Raw genomic sequence first — 21,144 nt, 5'->3', positions numbered from 1 at the left:
TTCAACAGATAACACAAAATTAATAAACAAACTATTTAAAAAGGTGGTAGCACAGACCTATAAGCCTTGGGTGGCAGAGTTTACCGGTCCTCACAGGGACCAGCCATCATATGCAGAACGCATGAAGTCAACAGGGTTCAAGCAGCTGTAGGCTAGAATCAGACGCCAACCCGAATGTTTAGACACCCATAAACAGCAGCGTTGTCTGGAGCAGATGCAAGGGAGAGGGAGAGCACGCCAAACCAGCCCGCTGCTCCGATACACACGAGGAAGCCAACATCGCACCCAGGAGAGCCTCCACCACGGGGAGAAGACGGAAGCGGAAGGAGGGACAGAGGAATGTCCACCTACCTGTATATATAGGTGTGCATCGCACTGGCCAGTAAACAGAGTGCTGGTAAACCTGGCACAGTGCCAACAGCGGCCGGGAGGGGAACAACCTCTGGCTCCATCAAGATCGCCTGATTAAGGGTCCTTCATTAGTAACTGGAGGCAGCTGTCCAACATCTTTATCTATGTGGCAGACTGAGTTTCCACCTCAGTAATGGCAGCTACACAAGATGGAGATACAAACAAACTGGTCACAGGATTCGTCTGTGAAAGAAGCTTAAAAAGATAGCAGTCCAGCTCCTGGATGGATGTAAGAAGATGTTTTCTTTTCATACATATTGCCAGGTTACGTCACATTCATGTTGACCAGAGATGTCAGGGTTGTTGTAGATTTGTGGCCAGAAAAGAAAAGTTGTTGTTTTTAAGAGCTGGTTACAGTTTTCTGAAATCCCTCTGAACTCCCCAACATTTAGAGGAGTCACTCCAAATGTGACGAGTGTGTGCCTGTCAGTTTGCACTGTGTGTCTGGTAACAGGACACAGGTGTGTTCTCAGGGTTGAGGAAGGGGGGGTTTCCTGTTCCCCTCAACAGTACACGGTACCATTCAGTATATACACTGCTGTCTGTCATGTAACTCTTCGCACTGAAGAACGCTGAGCCGGCCAAACACTCCCTCTCAAACCTTCATGTTGAGTGCTGTGTTGATGGGCTGCATCCTGTACTGGTTTTAGAAAGAAGCTGTTTCACACACTGATAGCACTGTGTGTGAAATCCTCTCACTCACATGGAGCAGTGTGTTTTGTAAGAAGCAAAGGAAGGTTTTCACAGATACAATATTTGCTATTTATTTATCTCAGGGTTTCCCCACCCATGTATATGTTTGCTTTTTTTTGTGGTTGGTCTGCAGGTGGTGGCCACAGCCCATTTCCCTGTCCTCATCCTTTCGCTGATTTTTGGTCACTTTTGCATTTTGCCAGTGCCCTCACCACTAGAGGTAGCATAAGTCTGCAACCCACAGAAGTTGCTCAGGGAGTGCAACTCATCCAGGATGGCACATCAATGCGCGCTGTGGCAAGAAGGTTTGTTGTGTCTCCCAGCACAGTGTCAAGAGCATGGAGGAGATACCAGGAGACAGGCCAGTACACCAGGAGACGTGGAGGGGGCAGTAGGAGGACAACAACCCAGCAGCAGGACCGCTATCTGCTCCTTTGTGCAAGGAGGAACAGGAGGAGCCCTGCCAGAGCCCTTCAAAATGACCTCCAGCAGGCCACTAATGTGCATGTTTCTGCTCAGGCTGTCAGAAACAGACTCCATGAGGGTGGTATGAGGGCCCGACGTCCACAAGTCGGGCCTGTGCTCACAGCCCAGCACTGTGCAGCCAGATTGGCATTTGCCAGAGAACACCAGGATTGGCAGATTCGCCATTGGCGCCCTGTGCTCTCTACGGATGAGAGCAGGTTCACACTGAGAACATGTGACAGACGTGACAGAGTTTGGATACGCCATGGAGAACGTTCTGCTGCCTGCAACATCCTCCAGCATGACTGGTTTGGTGGTGGGTCAGTGATGGTCTGGGGAGGCATATCCTTGGAGGGCCGAACAGCCCTCCATGTGCAAGCCAGAGGTACCCTGACTGCCATTAGGTACCAGGATGAGATCCTCAGACCCATTGTCAGACCATATGCTGGTGCAGTGGGCCTTGGGTTCCTTCTGATGCATGAAAATGCTCGGCCTCATGTGGCTGGAGTGTGTCAGCAGTTCCTGCATGACGAGGGTATTGATGCTATGGACTGGCCTGCCCGTTCCGCAGACCTGTCGAGCACTTCTGTCCCACTTCTGGGACATCATGTCTCGTTCCAGCTACCGAAGCCACGTCGCACCACAGACTGTCCAGGAGTTGACTGATGCCCTGATCCAGGTCTGGGAGGAGATCCCTCAGGAGAACATCCGTCGTCTCATCAGGAGCATGCCCAGACGTTGTAGGGAGTGCATACAGGCACGAGGAGGCCACACACACTACTGAGCCTCATTTTGAATTGTCTTGAGGAATTTTCCACAGAAGTTGGATCAGCCTGTGATCAGATTTTTCCACTTTTATTTTGAGTATGATTCTGAATCCAGACCTCCATGGGTTAATGATTTTGATTTCCATTGATCATTCTTACCTTATTTTGTTCTCAACACATTCCACTATGTAATGAATAAAGATTTTAAACTGGAATATTTCATTCATCGAGATCTAGGATGTGTTGTTTAAGTGTTCCCTTTATTTTTTTGAGCAGTGTATATTTAGGGCCCTATCGTACACCCGGTGCAAAGCACACAGCACAAGTGTCATTGTTTTTTTCCACCTGACGCAGTCGTCATTTTTACGCCCAGCGCCCACATTGTGTAAATAGCAAGTAATCTTGCGCCACCGTTAGCGCCCGTGGTTGTGTGGGTTTTGAAATGAGGTGTGGTCAGGCAAACGGGTGGCACGTTGCTATCTAGAGGACGCAGATGACGACTGAGCCATAGACCAACAAAAACCTGGTCTACAGTCTATGGCACAGTCTGCTATTTTAAGTTTTGTTATTTAGAGGGCGCATTATGAACATACATAGGAGAGTTCACAACACGAGTGCTTGTCACTCACACAGGACGCACAGCAGCGCTTCTACTCATAAGGAAAAAGCAGTGTGTTTGCAGATACAGTGAAATAACGCAGTTTAAGGGACAGACTGCAAGTTCTTGTTTCCCCGTCTCCTTAAATCATGATATTGCTTTCAGTTTGTTATCGATCTGGTGACGCTGAAAGACGTGGACAAGATCACAGCTGCTTCCACACACATCTGCTGCACCTCAGGGAGATTCCTGCTCGAGCCACGCAATGCTCTCCATCTCGCGCTCTCATTCTGATGCGTGCGCTCTCTCTAATACAGCAGAAACCGACGCACACTCACACACACGCAACTAGGACCTAAATTAATTACCATACTCAAACACAACTCCCTGTGGTGCCGACAATCGTACCCACAGATATTAAAACACTGTCCAGTCTCCATTACGCATGGACAGAATACAGCCATGTGATCCAGCAGCAACAATAAATAAATAAACATTTAAAGCAGACCTTTCTTGGATGGTCAGCACACTGAACTTTAACAAACATAAGATCCTGTCGGTCTGGAGACTTAAATCATTAATGTTGTGCCTCGTGCGTAAATGTTCACAGCGTGCCTCTTTTCATGTTCATTTCTGTTGGGCAGTGGGATCGCTTCAGTGGCCTTAACATCAATCCGTGCTTCGACATGTACTGTACAGTAACCTGTGTGTGTTCTGCGTGTGCAGGGGTACAATGGAAAGAAACAAGGTAATTAGCTGGCCTGAGCCCGGTTTATATAAGAAAGACTGAAATCTGCCGTGTAAATAGCAACACGCCTGCCTGCAGGCACACTGGGTCTTAAAGGGAATGACAGCTAACACTCTGATTGGTTTGATTCATGTTATGCCGAAAACAGGCCTATGAATAATCCAGGGACTTAAGCCAACCTTTTGCGCCTTGCGCCTCACCGTGCGCAATCTAACGAGCGGAAGTGCGTCCGTAATATGGGAAGAGAGAGTTGGGATGACATGCAGCAAAGGGCCTAGGATCGAAGTTGAACCCAGGGCTGCTGCATTGAGGTCTGAGCCTCTTTATATGGGACACAGGATTTAACCGCTGAGCTAGACACGCCCTCATGGTCCGTTCTGAGGATGATGGATGATAATGGATGGGTCAGTCAAACAGTGGAATCTTCTCATTTAAGAGAGCACAATGGTTTGGCCCTTCACCCCAACAGCATTAGACATCTGGTTAGCAGCACATTTTGGCAAATCAAGTGATGTCATACTAAAGCAAACCAATATGCTGCACTTAATCTCAGTCACAGAATGCACAAGATAGATATGAAAACATGTTCATGAGTCCTGTGAGAGCAGCTGTACGCAGATGTCTGAGTGTAATGTATATCACAGCAGGTTCTGTAGAGGACCACAGCAGCTGGAGTTAGCCCTGACACGGCCCGGCCCTGTCCATGCTGCTGTAGCTCAGCCCGTGTGGGCGGAAGATACTGTATGAATGCTGACATTCACCACTGCATCAACAGCTGGGCAATGACATACTGCGTTTTAGAGTTTCCTCCTGATGATCATTAAAAATCTTCACCTTTCGTCTTCCCACAGGTTGGAAAAACAATCGTTCTCCGCTCATCATACAATGCATACGCTGCATTCTGTGTGAGCTTGAAGCTACAGCTAAAGTTAAATAATCACACCTGTGCTTCATGTTTTATGTGGACATCCCATCAAATGCAGATATTCTTGATTTGTGCATCATGTTGGGCTCTAGGGAGTCAATGTCCTCCTGCCAGCTGGTCGGTTCACCACTTTGATGTAGAAATGTGATCTGGAAACAGCTGCAGAGTGGATAGCAGTGGCCTTTCTTCAGATATCCACAGTGGAAAGAGGCTGTTACTGAATGCCTTTGGTGAGCGCTTCACCTTTCCTCTAGTGCCTTTATCCATTGACAAATCTGTATTTCCATCTAATGGCTTACACAACATTTTGTGCACACATTCATTACTTCCAGATGTCCTCATGACTTCAGTGATTCACTGACTTTTCCACCATAGCCCGCTTGTTTTGATTGTGACCAAGAACCAAATAACAAAACTGATCCCGCCAGCATTTCCTGTTCTGTGCTCACAGCCAGCCTGACAAATGTTGGCATGCTAACAAGCTTGTGGTAAACATTATACTTGCTAAAATAGCATGCTAGCATTGTCATCTGAAGCCTGTAAAAGCGCTAATAAAAGCATTTAGTTCAAATCACTGAATCCTCTGTGCCTAACTTTTAAACAAACGACTTTGACTTTACAGAGATTTGAATCATTCTCAGGCTGCCTTCATCACAAACAGGCGCAGCATCACAGCCACAAACATTACACCACTTCCTCTGTCCAATCTGTATTTAAAGTGCTGCTCGCTTGCAAAATGTTCTTCTTCTCTGGTGTTTCTCATGGGTCCATCCTTGAACCTGTGTTTCCTCTTATAACTATGCTGATAAAACCCAGACGTGTGTATTTGTGAAACCTGGGGAACCTTTACATCTGGCTACTCTACAGAACTGCTAACCTGTGGGGTTTTGGGGGTTTGTGTTTAACTTGAGGGTCCCCGTTTTGTTTTTGTCCTGGGCACATCGACATAAGTACTCTATGGGGGTGCAATATGGATTTCTGCTTCTGGTTTCACACGTTTCCACTTACGGTCACTCCTTTTCATTAACGTGATAATAAACAAAATAATTTTCCATCAAAGGAGAGGAAGATGAAGACTGCTCTCATATCTACATGAATGTTAACGATGCATGATTTAAAGCTCCTGTGAGGAGCTTTGGCGCCCCCTGTGGACAAAGCCGTACCTCTTCTCTCTTTGCTGATTTTGTCCTGTACATGCTGAAGTGGTGGTTTTAACACAGAATATCACCCTGCTTTCTTTAACAGTCACATGTATCACTCACTTTCAACTTTAGCCCTGTAAAATGTAAACAAAGGCAGCGTGCAGTTAATCACTTCCTCTGACACCTACCCCCCCACCAGCAGTTTCAGGCATTAAAATAACTCTTTAGAAATAATCTGTCTTGTTGCTGATGGTCTGGTTTGCTTTTGTAGCTCATGTAGAGTCACCGGTGTTCATTTCAGTGTGTTTCATAACCAGTGAAAAACTCCTCATAGGAGCTTTAAAGTGATTCTCGGCTCTGTTTTTCCTTCAGTATTTCTTGGGACGAGCCTGGAGAGCAGATGATGGACTAACCTTACGCTCGAGGTAATGGACGGTAAATCGCACAAACACATTGACCATGAACACATGTGATTTTCAGCACTCCAGTCTGATAGTTTCAGTTTCCATCTTACGTGAGTGGAGATTGAATCAGTCCATTTTCCCACAAAGTCAGACCTCTGCTCTACATTTTTCAAATTGCTCTCCCTCTCTCTCTCACACACCCCCTCCACTCGTCCATCTGTTTCTAATCAACACTCACTGCCAAGACCGAGATACATTTCTCCCTGAGGAGTGAACTCACACACCGAGAGGAGTTGGAAGGAGTCTGTTAACTGGACATTAAGAGTAACCGGATCCCACAGGAGGACTGCGTCTACAGAGCAGGCCTGGCTCCTTCTACATGCTGTATATGTGTGGTGTTTCACAGACAGACATGTATCGAACTGTTTACTCCTCCGGATGCTCACATGAACTCCATCATTCATGTGCAATATATTCATTTACAACACCCTGACATTAATACACTCAAGCCGTTACGTCCTAGGTGTTTGTAGTTGTTACATATGGTGTCTTTTTTTCCTCACCTTTTTCACTACAGACAGATTCTTCTTTTTGGATGTTCCATTGAGCCACGTCAGTCAGACAGCATGCAGAGGGAATGAAAGCGGCTGTAAGTGAAATATGGCCATTAGTAACCCTGGACTACTTCCGAATTTCCCCTCTGGGGATCAATAAAGTACGATCTTATCTTAGAAGTGGACAGAGCTACTATAAATCACCTGTAGGTCCTGGGACCACGCTTTTAAAGCAGCAGGGTGCAGCTAAAGGGCAGTGAGGTATAAGCAAACACTCAACTATCAAAGTAATACACTCTGTACCCCAATAAATTCTTTATCAGGCTAATTAGATTGTTGATGACTCTTCGAGATCCATCCTTTCATTATCTATACCGCTTATCCTGCTCAGGGTCATTGGGTGAGAGGTGGGGTACACCCTGGACTGATTGTCAGTCAATCACAGGGCTGACGCATATATCCCTTTCCCACTTAAATCAGCACGTTGACGCTGGTTTTTCAGACCCAGGAAGACCTGCCTGTAGATGCCGATTGTCTCTTTTCCCATTGCCAGTGAAGTATACTCCTTTGGTTCTCTTTTCTGTTATGTAGCTGTCTTGTTCTCTATCCTGACTCCCATACACGGGCCGTAACAATATGGGCTGTAACAATAAAATCAGTGTGAGAGGAACAATGAACAATGAATGCACAGTAACCAATACCAGCTAACTACTGCTAAAATATTAGCGATACAACAAATATCTCTCAACGAAAAATGTTGACCACAGACTTCCTGGATGTCCCGGTGCAATCGAGCAGGCATCAACACAGATTATTTGCCCAATATTTGTATTAAAAGTTCTCTAAAGTCAGACTGCTCAAAAAACCCACTAACACCCGCTAACACCCGGCCTTTTTGCTTAGTGGGAAAGGTTACAATCGGCATTCAGACCCTGGTCAAACGACTCTGCAGTAGACCGATCCGATCTGCAATAATGGAAATACAAAACCTTTGTTGACGCGTGATGGTAAGATGCGCACTGAAGTTCCAGCCGCTGTTCCGTGAATACAGAAGAACAACAAACAACAGCGAATTTGTTCTTTGTTTCGTGCAAGATGCAGCAACACTGGCAAGACAGCAGGTGAGACAGCATGTTCTGATCCAAGGGGAATCCAGAGCGTTTGTGACGTCAGACGGTGACGCAGCAGAAAAGAGACAGAAAGGAGTATACTTCACTGGCAATGGGAAAAGAGACAATCTGCATTTATTAGCGGGTCTTCCTGGGTCTGAAAGACCTGCATCAACACGCTAACTTTGATGGGAAAGGGATATGAAAGGCACCAACAAAACAAAAACAGCTGAGAGGTTAAATTCAGTAACTCAAAATTAGCTGAGGTGAAACCTTTCAGACAGCTAGCTGCTCCCACCTGTCACTCACAGTGCTCATGCCCACTGTCACACAGGTGTGATAAATGCAGGCTGTAAACATGTTTGATCCTGCTGTAAAGTTAGCCAGCCTGTCATTGGGGGAACTGATGGGCACATCAGATAATGTCTAAAGCATGAATGTAAGTGCAGATCAAACCATTTTCACCCGTCTGAGATTAAAAGTTATCTTTAGAAAGTTGTGCTTTGGCTCTGTCCGGGGAGCAGTAAGAGCTAGCAGTGAGTGAGGAGGTGTTTGCTTTGATAGAGGTCATAGTTTTCTCTGGTATGCGTGGAGTGTAAGGAGACACGGCAGGCCGAGGGGAGACGCTGACCTGCTGGACCCTCTGACCTGCCGAGGAGAGGCTGCCATGACTCTCTCCTCCTGCCCTGATCTGGAGGTGAACCTAAGCTACAGCATGCATGAGATACAGCAGCTTTCAAAACAGCTTATAACATGAGATCAATATTATTTTATTCAAATAGCAAATTACTGCTTGTGTCTCTTCCCTTTTGGACTTCTTTTAAGAAAACACAATTACAGTAGAAACTACTTTTTCATGAATTCTATATGATTTATTAATAAATGACGACTAAAACTACAAAAATTAAGACCCGGGGGTGTTTAGCTCAGTCAGGAGAGCAGGCACCCCATCGGCCTGCCCCCTCTCTTTTCCCCTCGCCGTGTCACATCTGCACTTTACTTCCAATAAAGGCCAAAAAATTTAAAAATATCTTTAAAAAAATATAAGCTTACAAATATGTCAATGTAGACATCCCTCTGGTGTCATCAGTTGCAGTATGAGGGGTGTGAAAGTCAGCTTGTGGAGGTCAAACAAACGCAGCACTCTCATCCAAGCGTTGAGGATTCAGTTCAGTTGACTTTTTTTATTTGTGTATGTTTGTTCATTTGTACTTCAAACCTAAACATTTAATTACTTTTTTTTTACTCATATACCTACGTAACAAAGTACAAGTCAGCACTGATAACCCCAACCATGATCTTTGTGTGAACACAAGCACAAAGTTTTGGTGACGAAGCTTAACAAAGTTGTTGTGGTGCATAAACGTAACCAAACCACAAACGTTTAACAACAACAACAACCACCATGTTTCATTACTGTTGCACATCCAAAACGTTTCCATAGTTAACTGTTTCTTAGCTAGATTCAATATAAGAGCTTGACGCTGCATATTTATTATTGCAGGCTTTACTGCAGAGCCCTGTCTGCTGAAAACGGGCGGAGTTTAGCTACAGCGTCATGTTTTGAAGCACAGGGCCCCAGAAAAGGTTTCTATACTTGATAAGTGAGAAAGTGTTGTGAGATACTAAAATGTATTATCACCCTTTGATCTCTTTTAATGTAAACCACTGTCAGTCCAACAACATCAGAATAAAGTAAGCGTGTCTTACACACACTGTGCTTGTGGTAAAGTGTGCTGTACTGTAATAAGTGGGATCTTGTGACACTCACCCCGCAGCACGGCGGATAGATTCCTCCCTGTTGCTTTTGGCTCAGAGGGCAGTGTTGCTCTGTGCCATGCCTGCTGCATCGCTCAGCCACCAAACCCAGCAGTGGCCTGTGATCACATGACCGGCCTCAGCTGGATAGGTTGGCAAAGAAGACCACCCGGGACCGACTCATCCCTCTGGACCTCAGTGCTGCTGCTGCTGTGAAACCTCCTCGACCAGTGAACAGGACCCCGGCCTGTGAGGGATCTCTGGTGTTTACACTGCGCCTGTGCTGAGAACACCAACATGCACTGGTGCAAACACGGAGAAGGAGAAGACCTCGCCGTCTCAGTGAGCTGGTGGAGTAAACAGCTGTGTGGTGGTTAGAGCTGCTCCTGTCCTTACTTTGCATGAAAGTGTTTTATAAAGGCTGAATTTGGACTCAGCGTTACTCCCAGGGCAGCAATTAACTCTGTTATGGCACCACAGAGTTTTCATAAGGAGGTAATATGAGGGTGTAGAGCACAGACTGTGTGTAAGAAGGAGATGGAGCCTCTTTGTTTGGAAAGTGAAGCCAATGCAGAAGTTCACCAAACATGCATTCTTTCTAATGGCCTGCAGGGGGCGACTCCACTGGTTGCACAGAAGTCTGATTGAATAGAAGTCTATGAGAAAATAAACCGACTTTTAGCTCAGTGAAAATTTCCCTAATTAGTTTATGTTTAATCATTAGCTGCGCTCGTGAAATATATGTTTCTGTGGCTGGTTTCAAGTAATAATGTGGAAGATTTTCATGTAAATAAATGTCTGTTAAGTCTCTATCTATCACTGAATGAGGTAACACAATGGTGATTGAGCCTACGGCCCACTGATGAAAGCCTTTGCATTTGCAGTATTACAGACTGGGTGTCTGTGGTGACTTTAGCAGAAAAAATCACAAGTGGCGCCCAGTTACGCCTCGATCCCACAGGATCCGTGTCCGACTCTGGTCCGTCAGACGGCGCGAGCCCTAGCCCACAGGAAGCGTGTCTGATCTGCAGCGCAGCAGAGTGCTGGCCCAAGCAGCTGGATTCGCGAGATCACAAGATTGCAGGAGAATTGCGAAAGCATGCGATAACATCGATGTTAAACAGAGAAAATCCAAAGAAAAAGAAACAAACTCGACGCTCACATGAAGCAAACAGTCTAAAGAGGAAAGCGACCGTCAGTGAGGAAAATCAAGAGTTACAACCGGAGCCAACCGTGGACGTCACACATGCAACCCTGTCTGGATATCTGGGAAGTGTGCTCCTGTAATTACCATTTATCACCATAGGTGCCGCCAAAGAGAACGAAACTGAGATCTTCTAGATTACCATTTTAATGTTGTAAATCCATAATTGAGATATTATAGAAAGATCTGCTGTAACTTAGCACGCTAAAAACTTTACATGTAAGTAAGTAAGTAGGTAAAGCTTTACTTATAGAGCACTTTTTAAAACACCAGGTTACAAGTGCTTCACAAACGCAGGAACAAAAACAAATAAACAAAAGGCAAAATCACAAAACCAAACGAGGCAAAAAACAAATAAGCAAAACAAGAACAAACTTAAACACAGGAAAGGGATGGAGAGCTACAAGAAAGCTTGTCTGTACAAATGGGTTTTTAGCAACTTCTTGAAACTGTCCAAAGATTCAGGAGATCTGACAGAAGATGTTTCCAGAGAGTCGGGGCTACAACAGCAAATGCACGATCACCTTTTGTTCTGGTAGAGAATGTGGGATTGATCGCAGGCTGAGATTAGAAGAGCCGAGAGGACGAGAAGTAGAGTATGGGACTAGAAGGTCTGAAATGTAACTGGGGCGAGGTCATGCAGTGCTTTATATGTAATTAACAGGATCTTTTAGTTTATTCTGAATTTTACAGGAAGCCAATGGAGGGACGCAAGAACAGATACGTCACAAACGATGGCAAGAACAAGTGTGCATGTGTGTCTCAGTCATATTATCACTTTTTAACACACGCTGAACACTTCTGTTGGTGCCTGTGCTACTTCAACCTGTTTGTATGTGATTGTGTTTTCTGTATTTTAGCGTGTTTTCTAAATGCTGTGTGTGTGAGCTGTCAAACTGATGATGTCTTCTTTATTTGTTTGTGTTTTGTCTATTTGCATGTGAGTAGCTCCTCAGTTATGACACGCTGTAGTCGTCAGCAGAAGTTTACTGTTTCACCAGCGCTCAGATGTGAGTCAAGTTCCTTCATGAGAAACATCCAAGAAGCTTAAACCTTCGTCCTCAGAGGGTCTTATCCTCCATTGAAAGTTGGAGTTAAAAGTTTTATATTTCCTTTCATAAAGGGCCGGATGTTTGTATTCCGTTTCCACGGTTACCTGTGAACGGTCAGCTGGCGCTTGTGTGGATGTCATGTCTGCCATACATAACCGGAATGTGACAACCTGTTTATTAGTCACTTGAGACATATAACTTCCACATAGTGCTACAGGCGAGCACGACATGTAAGTGGGACATATTTGGAAGTGCTTACAGCATGGTCTTTGTGGAGAAGCGTCCTGTGTTTGGAGCCGTGTGACATGTCTGCTGCGTGTCGTTAGTTTCAGCACGTGCAGTGTCCTGCAGATCTGAGGAGGAACTACTGTTTTTAGGCTCAGACAATGTGGCCTTTGTGCTGCAGTGTCGCGCTCAGCCTCTTCCTGTTTGGAGTCTCACACAATAAATCTATAAATGTAGCAGCTTCTGATGGTCCGACCTTGGGAAACAAGCAGGAAGCTCATGTCTGTGGCTGTGAGGTGGAGCTGGATCAGAGCAGCTGTTCCTTTTCTGCCTGCTGAGTGCAGAGTGAGTGTTGAGGCTTAAGACCCGCTGCCCACCCTGGCCGAACAGAGGGGAAGGGGAGGGGGAGAGCAGAAGGGGAGGGGGGCTGCCTGTTGAGCCCAAGGTGAAAGGGTGCCACGGTCCTGCAAATGGATATGGGGAACAGTCAAGTGACTCTGCCAGTGAGGGGGGGGAGATATGCAGTTTGGATGGGTGCACTGTCTGCTTCAAGCCTGCCTTCTGCTCAAGACACAGAAGCCCTCTGTTGCTCATTTGCCCCTCTGTCCGTCCTTCTTTCTCTCTTCTCCTCTCCCTCTTTCTCTCACTTTCCAGCCTTCCCATCTGTATGTGATTTAGGCGCAGGCTCAGGGGAGAGGCAAGTCCGCTAGGGGAGAGGCATCAGGGCAGGGAGGGAGGGAGAGAAAGAGGGAGGAAGTCCACACAAGTTTGTTTTACAGGACTCAACCCCGGGCCGGGACTAGGCGCAGCGCTGCATCTGGAGGTCGGAGCAGTGGAAAAGTGAAGCCAACGGGTGCAGCCGAGCAGGAGGAGCTGCCCGTAGACGATCCTACAGCCAGGAGACACTGACAGGAACACAGACAGAGAGGGGGGATCAGTGCTCCACTGGGCAAACACACAAATATGGCTGCTAGATCTCTGTCCTGCCTCTGCCTTCTCGGCATCTTCTCAGGGATCGTCTGTCCAGCTTCTGCCGCCAGGCTCGGGGAGCAGCAACAGGCGGTGCTCAAAGTAAGACAGATTTAGTTTCCTCTCTCGTGGTTCTAAACTGAGTGTGTGATCACAGCTTTGTTGTTCCGAATCCTAAAAAGTTTCTTCTACAAATTGAACTCACTGTAATGAGGCCGATGATCATGAACACAGCGTTAGGATGAGACAGGTTTGTTAGTGTTAGCTGTGTTTGTCTGGAGAGCCCTTTCAGGACCTGTTTGTGTCTGTCTGGACTTCACAAAGGTCCTGCTTTGTGTTCTCGCACGTGTGTGTGTGTGTGTGTGTGTGTGTGTGTGTGTGTGTGTGTGTGTGTTTGTGCCATCAGAGGAACCCCGGGGCTAAAGCTCACATGGGCTCTGAGTTACTGTCTCCACCACTGTCATGCCCCTCCCGCCCCTCCCTGACAGTTCCCTAATGGAAACCAGCTGCCAAATGTTGAGCAACACCCCAGAGAGAGAGAGAGAGAGAGAGAGAGAGAGAGAGCACAATAACCAGCGAGGGCATGAGAAGGACTGCCGGCCAATGTTCCCCTGCTTAGTGTAGCTCCAGAGGATATATGAGCAGAGGCCAAACTCACGTCTATCACAGTCGTTTCCTCCATAGGTCATCTAAAAGCTCTTCGTCATATTTAGGCTGTTTCAGGTGGAATTAAGGACCATAAATATGATTCTAACACAAAAGACATACAATGTATTTGCATTCTGCAGTGGCCTCCCACATTACAACGTACGTTTGCAACAGCTTTAAGGTAGAAAACTTCTGCTTAGGTACATACAATCTAACATCGCAGAGCAAACAGGAGGTGTGTTGTTGTCGGGGTTGCAGGAAACGTTAAGGAGTAAATAAGGGTTCGGGTTTATCAGATGTCCATCTCTGGGGGGCAAAAATGCTCAGAGTTAGCGAGCAGCTAACGTTACTGCCCAGAATTGAGTTAGATAAGCTAACGCTCTGTTTTTAAATTGTTAGCTTTAGCTTAAAACAGAGACGCTGTGATGTTATAAACCCTATCATTTAAAAGTATTAGTGCAGATCTAAGTTAGTTCAGCTGATGTTGATGATGCTGATCATAGTATTTTTTTTTATTAGGGCGGGTTCACACCAGCCTTGTTCAGTCCGACTGAACCGAACCCTGGAGCGTTTGTCCCCTCGGTGCGGTTTGTTTAGGTCGTTGTGAACACTGGACTCTAACTCTGGTGCGGAACAAACAACCGGACCAAGGTCCGCTAGATTTAGATTAAAGCTTGGCACTGCATATGTATTATTGCATACTTCACTGCAAAGCCCTGTCTGTTAAAAACAGGAGCGAGAGCGTCATATTTTGAAGCAAAGGGCCCCAGAAAAAGCTTCTAGACTTGAGAAGTGTTGTGAGATACTAAAGATACTATAATTTAAAAGTACAGCAGATCTAAGTTAGTTCAGCTGATGGGCTGATGATAGTACTTGTACGGAAGTCCTCAGCAGACATGCATCCATACACTTCCACCCATTTACTCTCTTACTGATAACAAGCCATTTCCAGTTGTTTTCTCCAGATCTCCACCTTAACGTCAGATGATCATAACTCGTATCACGAAATCAAACATGCTTGATATTTTTCCAAACTTTAAGTCTTCGCTCGTGCAAACAGTGAAGCTCAGTGACATGGACATTCTCTCCAGCAGCAGAGAGGAAACATCAAACCAGATAGATGATAAACGCTGAGGGACTGAATGTGACGCCATAGTTAAAGGCTTCATGCTGTTAGGACACAGTGTTGATGCAGAAGCGGTTTCCTCCTGTTAACCGGTGAGGCTTTTAAGTAATAGGGAGAAATAAAATGCCTCACAAGCAGCCTGCTAGATCGTTATGCTAACCCAGCTAACATTACTCATCACTGCAGATAACACAAACCACGCTGTGGCCAAAAGCTGCTCCTGTTTCTGATCAATTCTTGTATATTTCCACCAGGAGCATGATGGGTAATAATCTCAACAGGAATCTAGTGTTAGTCTTGTAAATAAGAAGACCCAGTCTTTGCACATCTTCTAGTCTGTGCATAAAGTGTCTTTGTCTGTTCACATCTATTAACTGCCTCTAGCTGCACGTGGAACGAGATGTCCGGAACATAAACGACATAAACCTTTTACATGATGTTTGATTACGCTGTGGCTGTGATTATGTGGCCGCTTTGATGTTTTTCTGGTTGATTTGTGTCCATTAGCCTTTAACTGAACCATAAAGCGACCATTTTGATCAGTAGTAACATCCTGAGAAAATGGGCTTTAGGTCATAGATGTCACAGAGCGTGTTTAGGTTATCAATCCCCAAACTTGGCAGTGTAAAAGCAGTATATTTTAATAATATCCTCCTTATTTATTTCCTGTTTATTTGTTTTAGAGTTTTAGATCTCTAAGTTGAGGCGTCCCTTGAGAGGAGGCCTCGCCCCTGCAGCCAGACTGTCTATGTTATTGAGTTTGGATGAGTTTCTCATGACCCAGGATCTGTGCGGTCCTGAGGATGCTCGGAGGAGTTAGCATGACTAAACCCAGTGTCTGAACTCCTCCTCAAGGTCAATATAAGTACAGCAGCAAGCTCCAGTTGGGAGGGAAAGCGGAAATGAGACTCAACCTTCAAGCTTTAACACTTAATCCACTTAATGCTCCCACTCTGGGAAAACTCTGTCAGCAGGCAGATGTACATACAAACACAGCGTAGGACCGAGCGTATTTAAAACGTATCTTTATAAAACACATGTTGTCTGTCACAGATTGTTCCCACCCACACGCCCTGCAGAGAGAGGGCAGAGCTGCAGTTTGGAGCTACATGACCTGAGAGTGTTGACTTTGGACAGCACTCATCTGCACAGCCAAATCCTGTTTTTGTGCCTGATAGCAGCCACGTTTGTTCTGCTCTGCATCGCACAGATACAGACTTACGGTCTACCCTGTGAGCATTCAGTCAATAAAGGAAATACACTGATAAATACTGATAAGACAGAGCTGAGCATTGGAAGAGGAAGCTCTACATGAAAACAGAGGGAGGCTATCACATGTTGAATGTCATCTTTGTTCTGCTTGGTGGTGGGCACAGTGGGAGGGCTGCAGAAATAGTTCACATTATTGAGTGAGCTCATAGTTGGCGGAAGGCTGCAGATGTCAATTGTTTTAATTTCCATGTTAGAGATTTATTAAAGTAGCCACCATGTTTGAAAATCCTATTCGCTATTACCGGATGACCCCCTGCCTTCATGTCTGTCAGTACTGAAATCAGGTCTAGAGCCTACCGTAAAAACTGGATGCTTTGCTCAGAGTACCAGGGGTGTTGCACAAAATTCTGGGCCCTACACACAACCATTCTCTGTGGGCTCCTCTCCTTATTCAAGGCAAGTCATTATTTTATCTTTGTGGAGCCCATTAGGGCCTTGTGTACTCCCTCCCTTCCTCCAGTCCAACGCTCTGGCAGAGTACATTTCACTAATGAACTTGTTCTCACTCAGGGCCATGACAGGGAGAGAAAAATAATGATACATCAGGAGAAATAAACAAACAAATGTGCTAATGGTAGCAACACTGAAAAGACTGAGGTTAGCTTCATATATTGTGATCGAACAAACGGGTAATATGACTCAAGCAAATATGAGCTTTATTTGTGGTAGAACAAGTTTGAGTTTATTTGTCATGTGCTTCGCAACACAACAAGTGTCCACCGCAAAAACAACACAAATTACACAATACATATGCTAACCCATCAAAGCTTATAGTTGGTTAACGTTAGCTAGCTTTACATGATAACATTGGATAGCATGTTAGCAAACATGCGAGTTAGAAAACCAACTGAGTTCTGTCTGTGGTGGATGCTGCTGCATTGCTCACGTCTTAATACTAATTTGTAAATGAATACTTCATGAACATTCAGTAAAAGGGAGTATTTGCTCATTGAGTTCATCATTACTAAATCATCACTTCACACGAGGCCCACATTACTTCCTCGACTTGTGTGTCCCCCCCAAGTAAAGTGACATCGTAACACTCATTTGTAAATGGTGGCATATCAATCAATGTATGAAGCAACTGAATTAACATTCATTAATTGATGATCTATAAAGTGTAAACTAATCACATAAAGTCACATTGACTTCATAATTTCTTCAGAGCAACAGGAATTCATGATACATCCTGCATTAATGTATGCATTAAATCATCATTAGTTAAGCATTAGTCATGCATTCCTTGAGTATATAAATTGTACCCTTGATGTAAAGTGTTACCAGTAGCTGGAAACTAGTAGATGGATAGAGATAAAAAAAAGTAGTTGGCTACCGTCGTCACAGCCGTCTTAACGGGGCAAAAACACCCTAGCGAAACTGTTCGGTCAAGTACAGAACCCACAAGCTAACAAAGCACACGATAATGAGCCACACGCAAGGAGCGAAGGCGCTAAGTGGGTAAGTTAGCAAGGCGAGCCCGCCGAGACATAAAGTTGTATACTCACCGGCAGGAGGAGGAGGAAATCGTAGCTCCAACTGAAGTTAGGAGGCCGCAGGCATCGGCGTAAAGAACTGATGCTAGCTAATGCTAACAACATGTACAATCTACGTTTTCAGGCAAGAAGATGAAAGCCAGGCCCCTGTATCAGGTTGCTTACGTCAACCAGGTCTCACATGACTTTGCTGGTATTGTGTCTCGACCTTCTGCACATGTGCATGATGCTTATCCAGGTATTTCTTAAGTTTTGATCGTAGACTATATACATGGAGTGAAACCAATTAAGTAGTGCCTTAAACCTGCATTCTTTTAATGGCAGGTCAGATTGTATAGAGTTTTATGAGAAAATGGTCGTACTTCTCTCTTGATGTATGGCCTCAGTAAACATTTTCCTACTAAGTTTATGGTCTCAATAGTTTCAAGTCTTCTTCAATACAGCATGATGTTCATTTTGTAAATAATGGTGGTTAAGAGTAAAATACATGATCAAACAGGGAAGACCTGAGGGCGTGGCTATCTGTGATTGACAAGTTTCAACCATAACAGCCTGTCGATCAGTTTAAAGGAGTTTCCATGTGTACCCACCCTGTTGTCCCGGCTCAAAAAAACAAAGATGGCGACAGCGAAAATGCCAAACCAGGCTTCAAAATGGTAGCCAACAAACCAATTTTTGACATTAAATTGGCTATAATGTGTGGTTCAGGCTTAATAATGGACATATCACATGTAACGAATGGAGTTTAGAGGTACGTCCCGACTCCAATCAACTAAGCACGTTTTCTAAAATGTTGAACTGTTGCTGTTAGGCCTGCAGCTTAAATTAATATCTGATCAAGACAACAAGTCATCCAAACATGGGAACATAAATGTTATTCCACAGGCTGTTGGGCTGTATACCTCTGATGCATTCCTCAGGTTTTAGAGGAGTCCAGAGAGTTCATGTCCTATCCCAGGACCATCTGCTGCATCCTCCTCCAACCGTCGCCCCCTGCCCTGTTCCCCCCTGTGTATACACACCGCAGCTGTTTGACCCATCACAGGCTGTCACACTGCTAATAGATCTGAACCATCTCTGAACTCTTTTAAGTGGCTTTACAAATGGTTAATAGCTGCAGATCTCACTGGTTTTCCCATAAACGTGCTTTATTACTCCTAATGGCTTGGACGACCATTTGTGTTTTCTGTAAAAACAAAACCTATTTGCATCATTCGTTGGTTTTCAGGATGTTTACATGGAAGGCTGACACACTGATGAGTGTTTATGTGGTGCTGGTGGATGTGTCTGTATCAGTGTATGTGCAGTGAGAACCACAGGAAAAGAAGAGCTCTGCAGGAAGAATCAGTGCCGCTGCTCACAGGATGTTTCACATGAGCTGCCGACAGAGGCATGCCTTTGTCTCTCTGCCCATCTGTGAATAAATCAAAGGAAAATGTGAATCATAAGAGACGACACAGCTCTGTCTGTCTGTCTGTCTGAGGAATGTTCTGGATGTTATGAATGCAGCATTAATGTCCAGTGGACTGAGAGGAACACGGAGGTCAAACTATGGGCTTCTTAAAGAAGCAGCTTTGTACGCTTCAGTGAATGGTGCTGCTTCAGATGTTCAAAGATATTCAAAGGCCAGTTCAAAGGGCAGTGTGTGTGTGTGTGTGTGTGTGTGTGTGTGTGTGTGTAGGGAGGAGGCTGAGGGGTGGGCGGAGCATAACACCATCCTGAGAAACTGTGGTGAACAAACATCAGACAGGATGCAGGTTTTAAAATGACATTCTGTAAACAGGAGAGAACTGCTGCGATGTCCTCACAAGTCACCTGGTGCAGTTTAAGTCTTTTTCTAAAACTTGTGGAAAAGATACACAGAAAAAAAACATGTAACCTATAACAAGTATGGCCAGAAATATGTGCAAGTAAGCTTTTCAGGTGTATTAGTATGTTCACCAGTGATAAAGGAGCTACTTAAAAAAAAAGTACTACTACACTACTGCTACTAAGTACTTCAAAGCTCACCTAGGTAGGACACTAGTTCAGTAAACTACAGCTAAATAGAGAAAATAGCAGTGTTGTGACCAAGTCAACTTTGCTCAAGTCCCAAGTGAGTCTCGAGTCATTTTTTCTTGGGCAAATCAAGTCAAGTGACAGGTTATGTCGAGTCCTTACGTTACGTCAAGTCAAGTCACCTTTTTTTCCACCCAAGCTCCAGCACTCTTACCTGCAGTACCCGGTCTTTGTAAAGAGAAAAGACAAGGTGTTAGCAGCTCGTCTAATAATGATATAATTGGCCAATTTATATAACCTGGCACAGACGCAGCCATGATGATGGTCTGCTCTGAGACTGTATTGAGTAGTAACGAGTACGACTGATGAGGCTTCTCTTTGGGGGCTTTGATGTTGTGTGTTGCCATAGCGAGGAGTTTGACTGACAGCCAGTCATCCAATCATGAAAGTCACATACCGGGGAGCTTTTTGAGTCGTCCAATCATGATTCCCAGTTTTCGCTGCGTACATAGTTAAACAGAAACTAAACAACATTGAATTTTATCATTTTATATTTAACAGCTAAAATCCAACCTTTGAACACACAACACAGTCGAGTCAAGTCATTTATTTTTTGTTGCAAGTCATCAAAACAGTGACTCGAGTCGACTCCAGTCCAAGTGAACAAGTCTCAAGTCCACATATAAAAAAATAGTTCAAACTACTCTGAATAAACAAACATTCAAAATTACAATTTATGTTGGACAAGAACATTTTAACAAAATATAACACAAAAAACACGTCAGTTAGTTAGTTAGCCAGGTGACATTGAAAATAGCTTGTAACAACTTTTCTGAATTTATAGCAATAATTAATACTTTAGATTTTTGCATTGCCAGGGCAATCCTTCACAGCGGTCAGGATGAAAGACACAGGGGGTGAATGATCATATTTATTTTGTGCTGGTCAGGGGGGTAAAGGGACAACAATATTGTAAAGTTTGAGAACCACTGATTAAGCATCATGGTCGTCAGCCAAGTGAACTGCAGTATTTGTGCTTTCTGACCAGCTTTCCGTTTGTGCCGCCCTCAGGAGAAAATATCAGCTTTGCATAAACTCAAATAAGTCAAACATGTGGTAAAGATTTTTAGTAATTGCCGGAGGCTTGTGCTTTTTAACTGAAAGTTTCACTCTGTTTCCTTGCAGGTGTGTGCAAAGGGATTGTTCCTGAGCGAGCAGAACGTATGTTTACCATGTAACTGCAAAGGCCACGCAGACTACTGTGAGGACATCACCGGTGTTTGTACTGTACGTTTCCCCACACTGATGATCATTTATGAGACTGATCCTTTCACTTAAATTCCATGATTGTAAAAACACATCTTTTATCCTCCTTCAGAACTGCAGGGACCACAGTACAGGTGATTTCTGTGAGATGTGTGAGGACGGCTACATGATGGCCCCCAGCCTGGACGGACGCCACACCTGCCGACCCTGCGCCTGCCCGCTCTCCGTCCCCTCCAACAAGTAAGCCGGTCTGTCCTTGTTACTGCAGCCACAAGTCTGCGTGTTGGCAGGTGGTGAATAATCTCTGAAATACTTTC

At 44.8% G+C, this 21,144-nt stretch overlaps 1 protein-coding gene across 1 annotated transcript in view; it reads left to right on the top strand.

The window, feature by feature from the left end:
* The first annotated feature begins 12,811 nt into the window (after positions 1-12,811).
* lama4 (laminin, alpha 4) overlaps positions 12,812-21,144 on the top strand; it is a 38,768-nt gene continuing 30,435 nt past the window's right edge. Inside the window, exons 1-3 of the mRNA XM_069657667.1 lie at positions 12,812-13,126; positions 20,747-20,848; positions 20,940-21,067. Of these exons, the coding sequence (XP_069513768.1) occupies positions 13,019-13,126; positions 20,747-20,848; positions 20,940-21,067 (338 nt within the window). The 5' untranslated portion in view covers positions 12,812-13,018. The remainder of the gene's footprint in view (positions 13,127-20,746; positions 20,849-20,939; positions 21,068-21,144) is intronic.

The sequence above is a fragment of the Semicossyphus pulcher genome, unplaced genomic scaffold (assembly GCF_022749685.1).
Source record: "Semicossyphus pulcher isolate SPU_LCO1_2020_fin unplaced genomic scaffold, fSemPul1.0.p SCAF_11, whole genome shotgun sequence".
In the NCBI taxonomy this organism is placed as follows: Eukaryota; Metazoa; Chordata; class Actinopteri; order Labriformes; family Labridae; genus Semicossyphus; species Semicossyphus pulcher.
The sequence above is the reverse complement of the archived record's forward strand: the minus strand, read 5'-3'. Positions and strand labels throughout refer to the sequence as shown.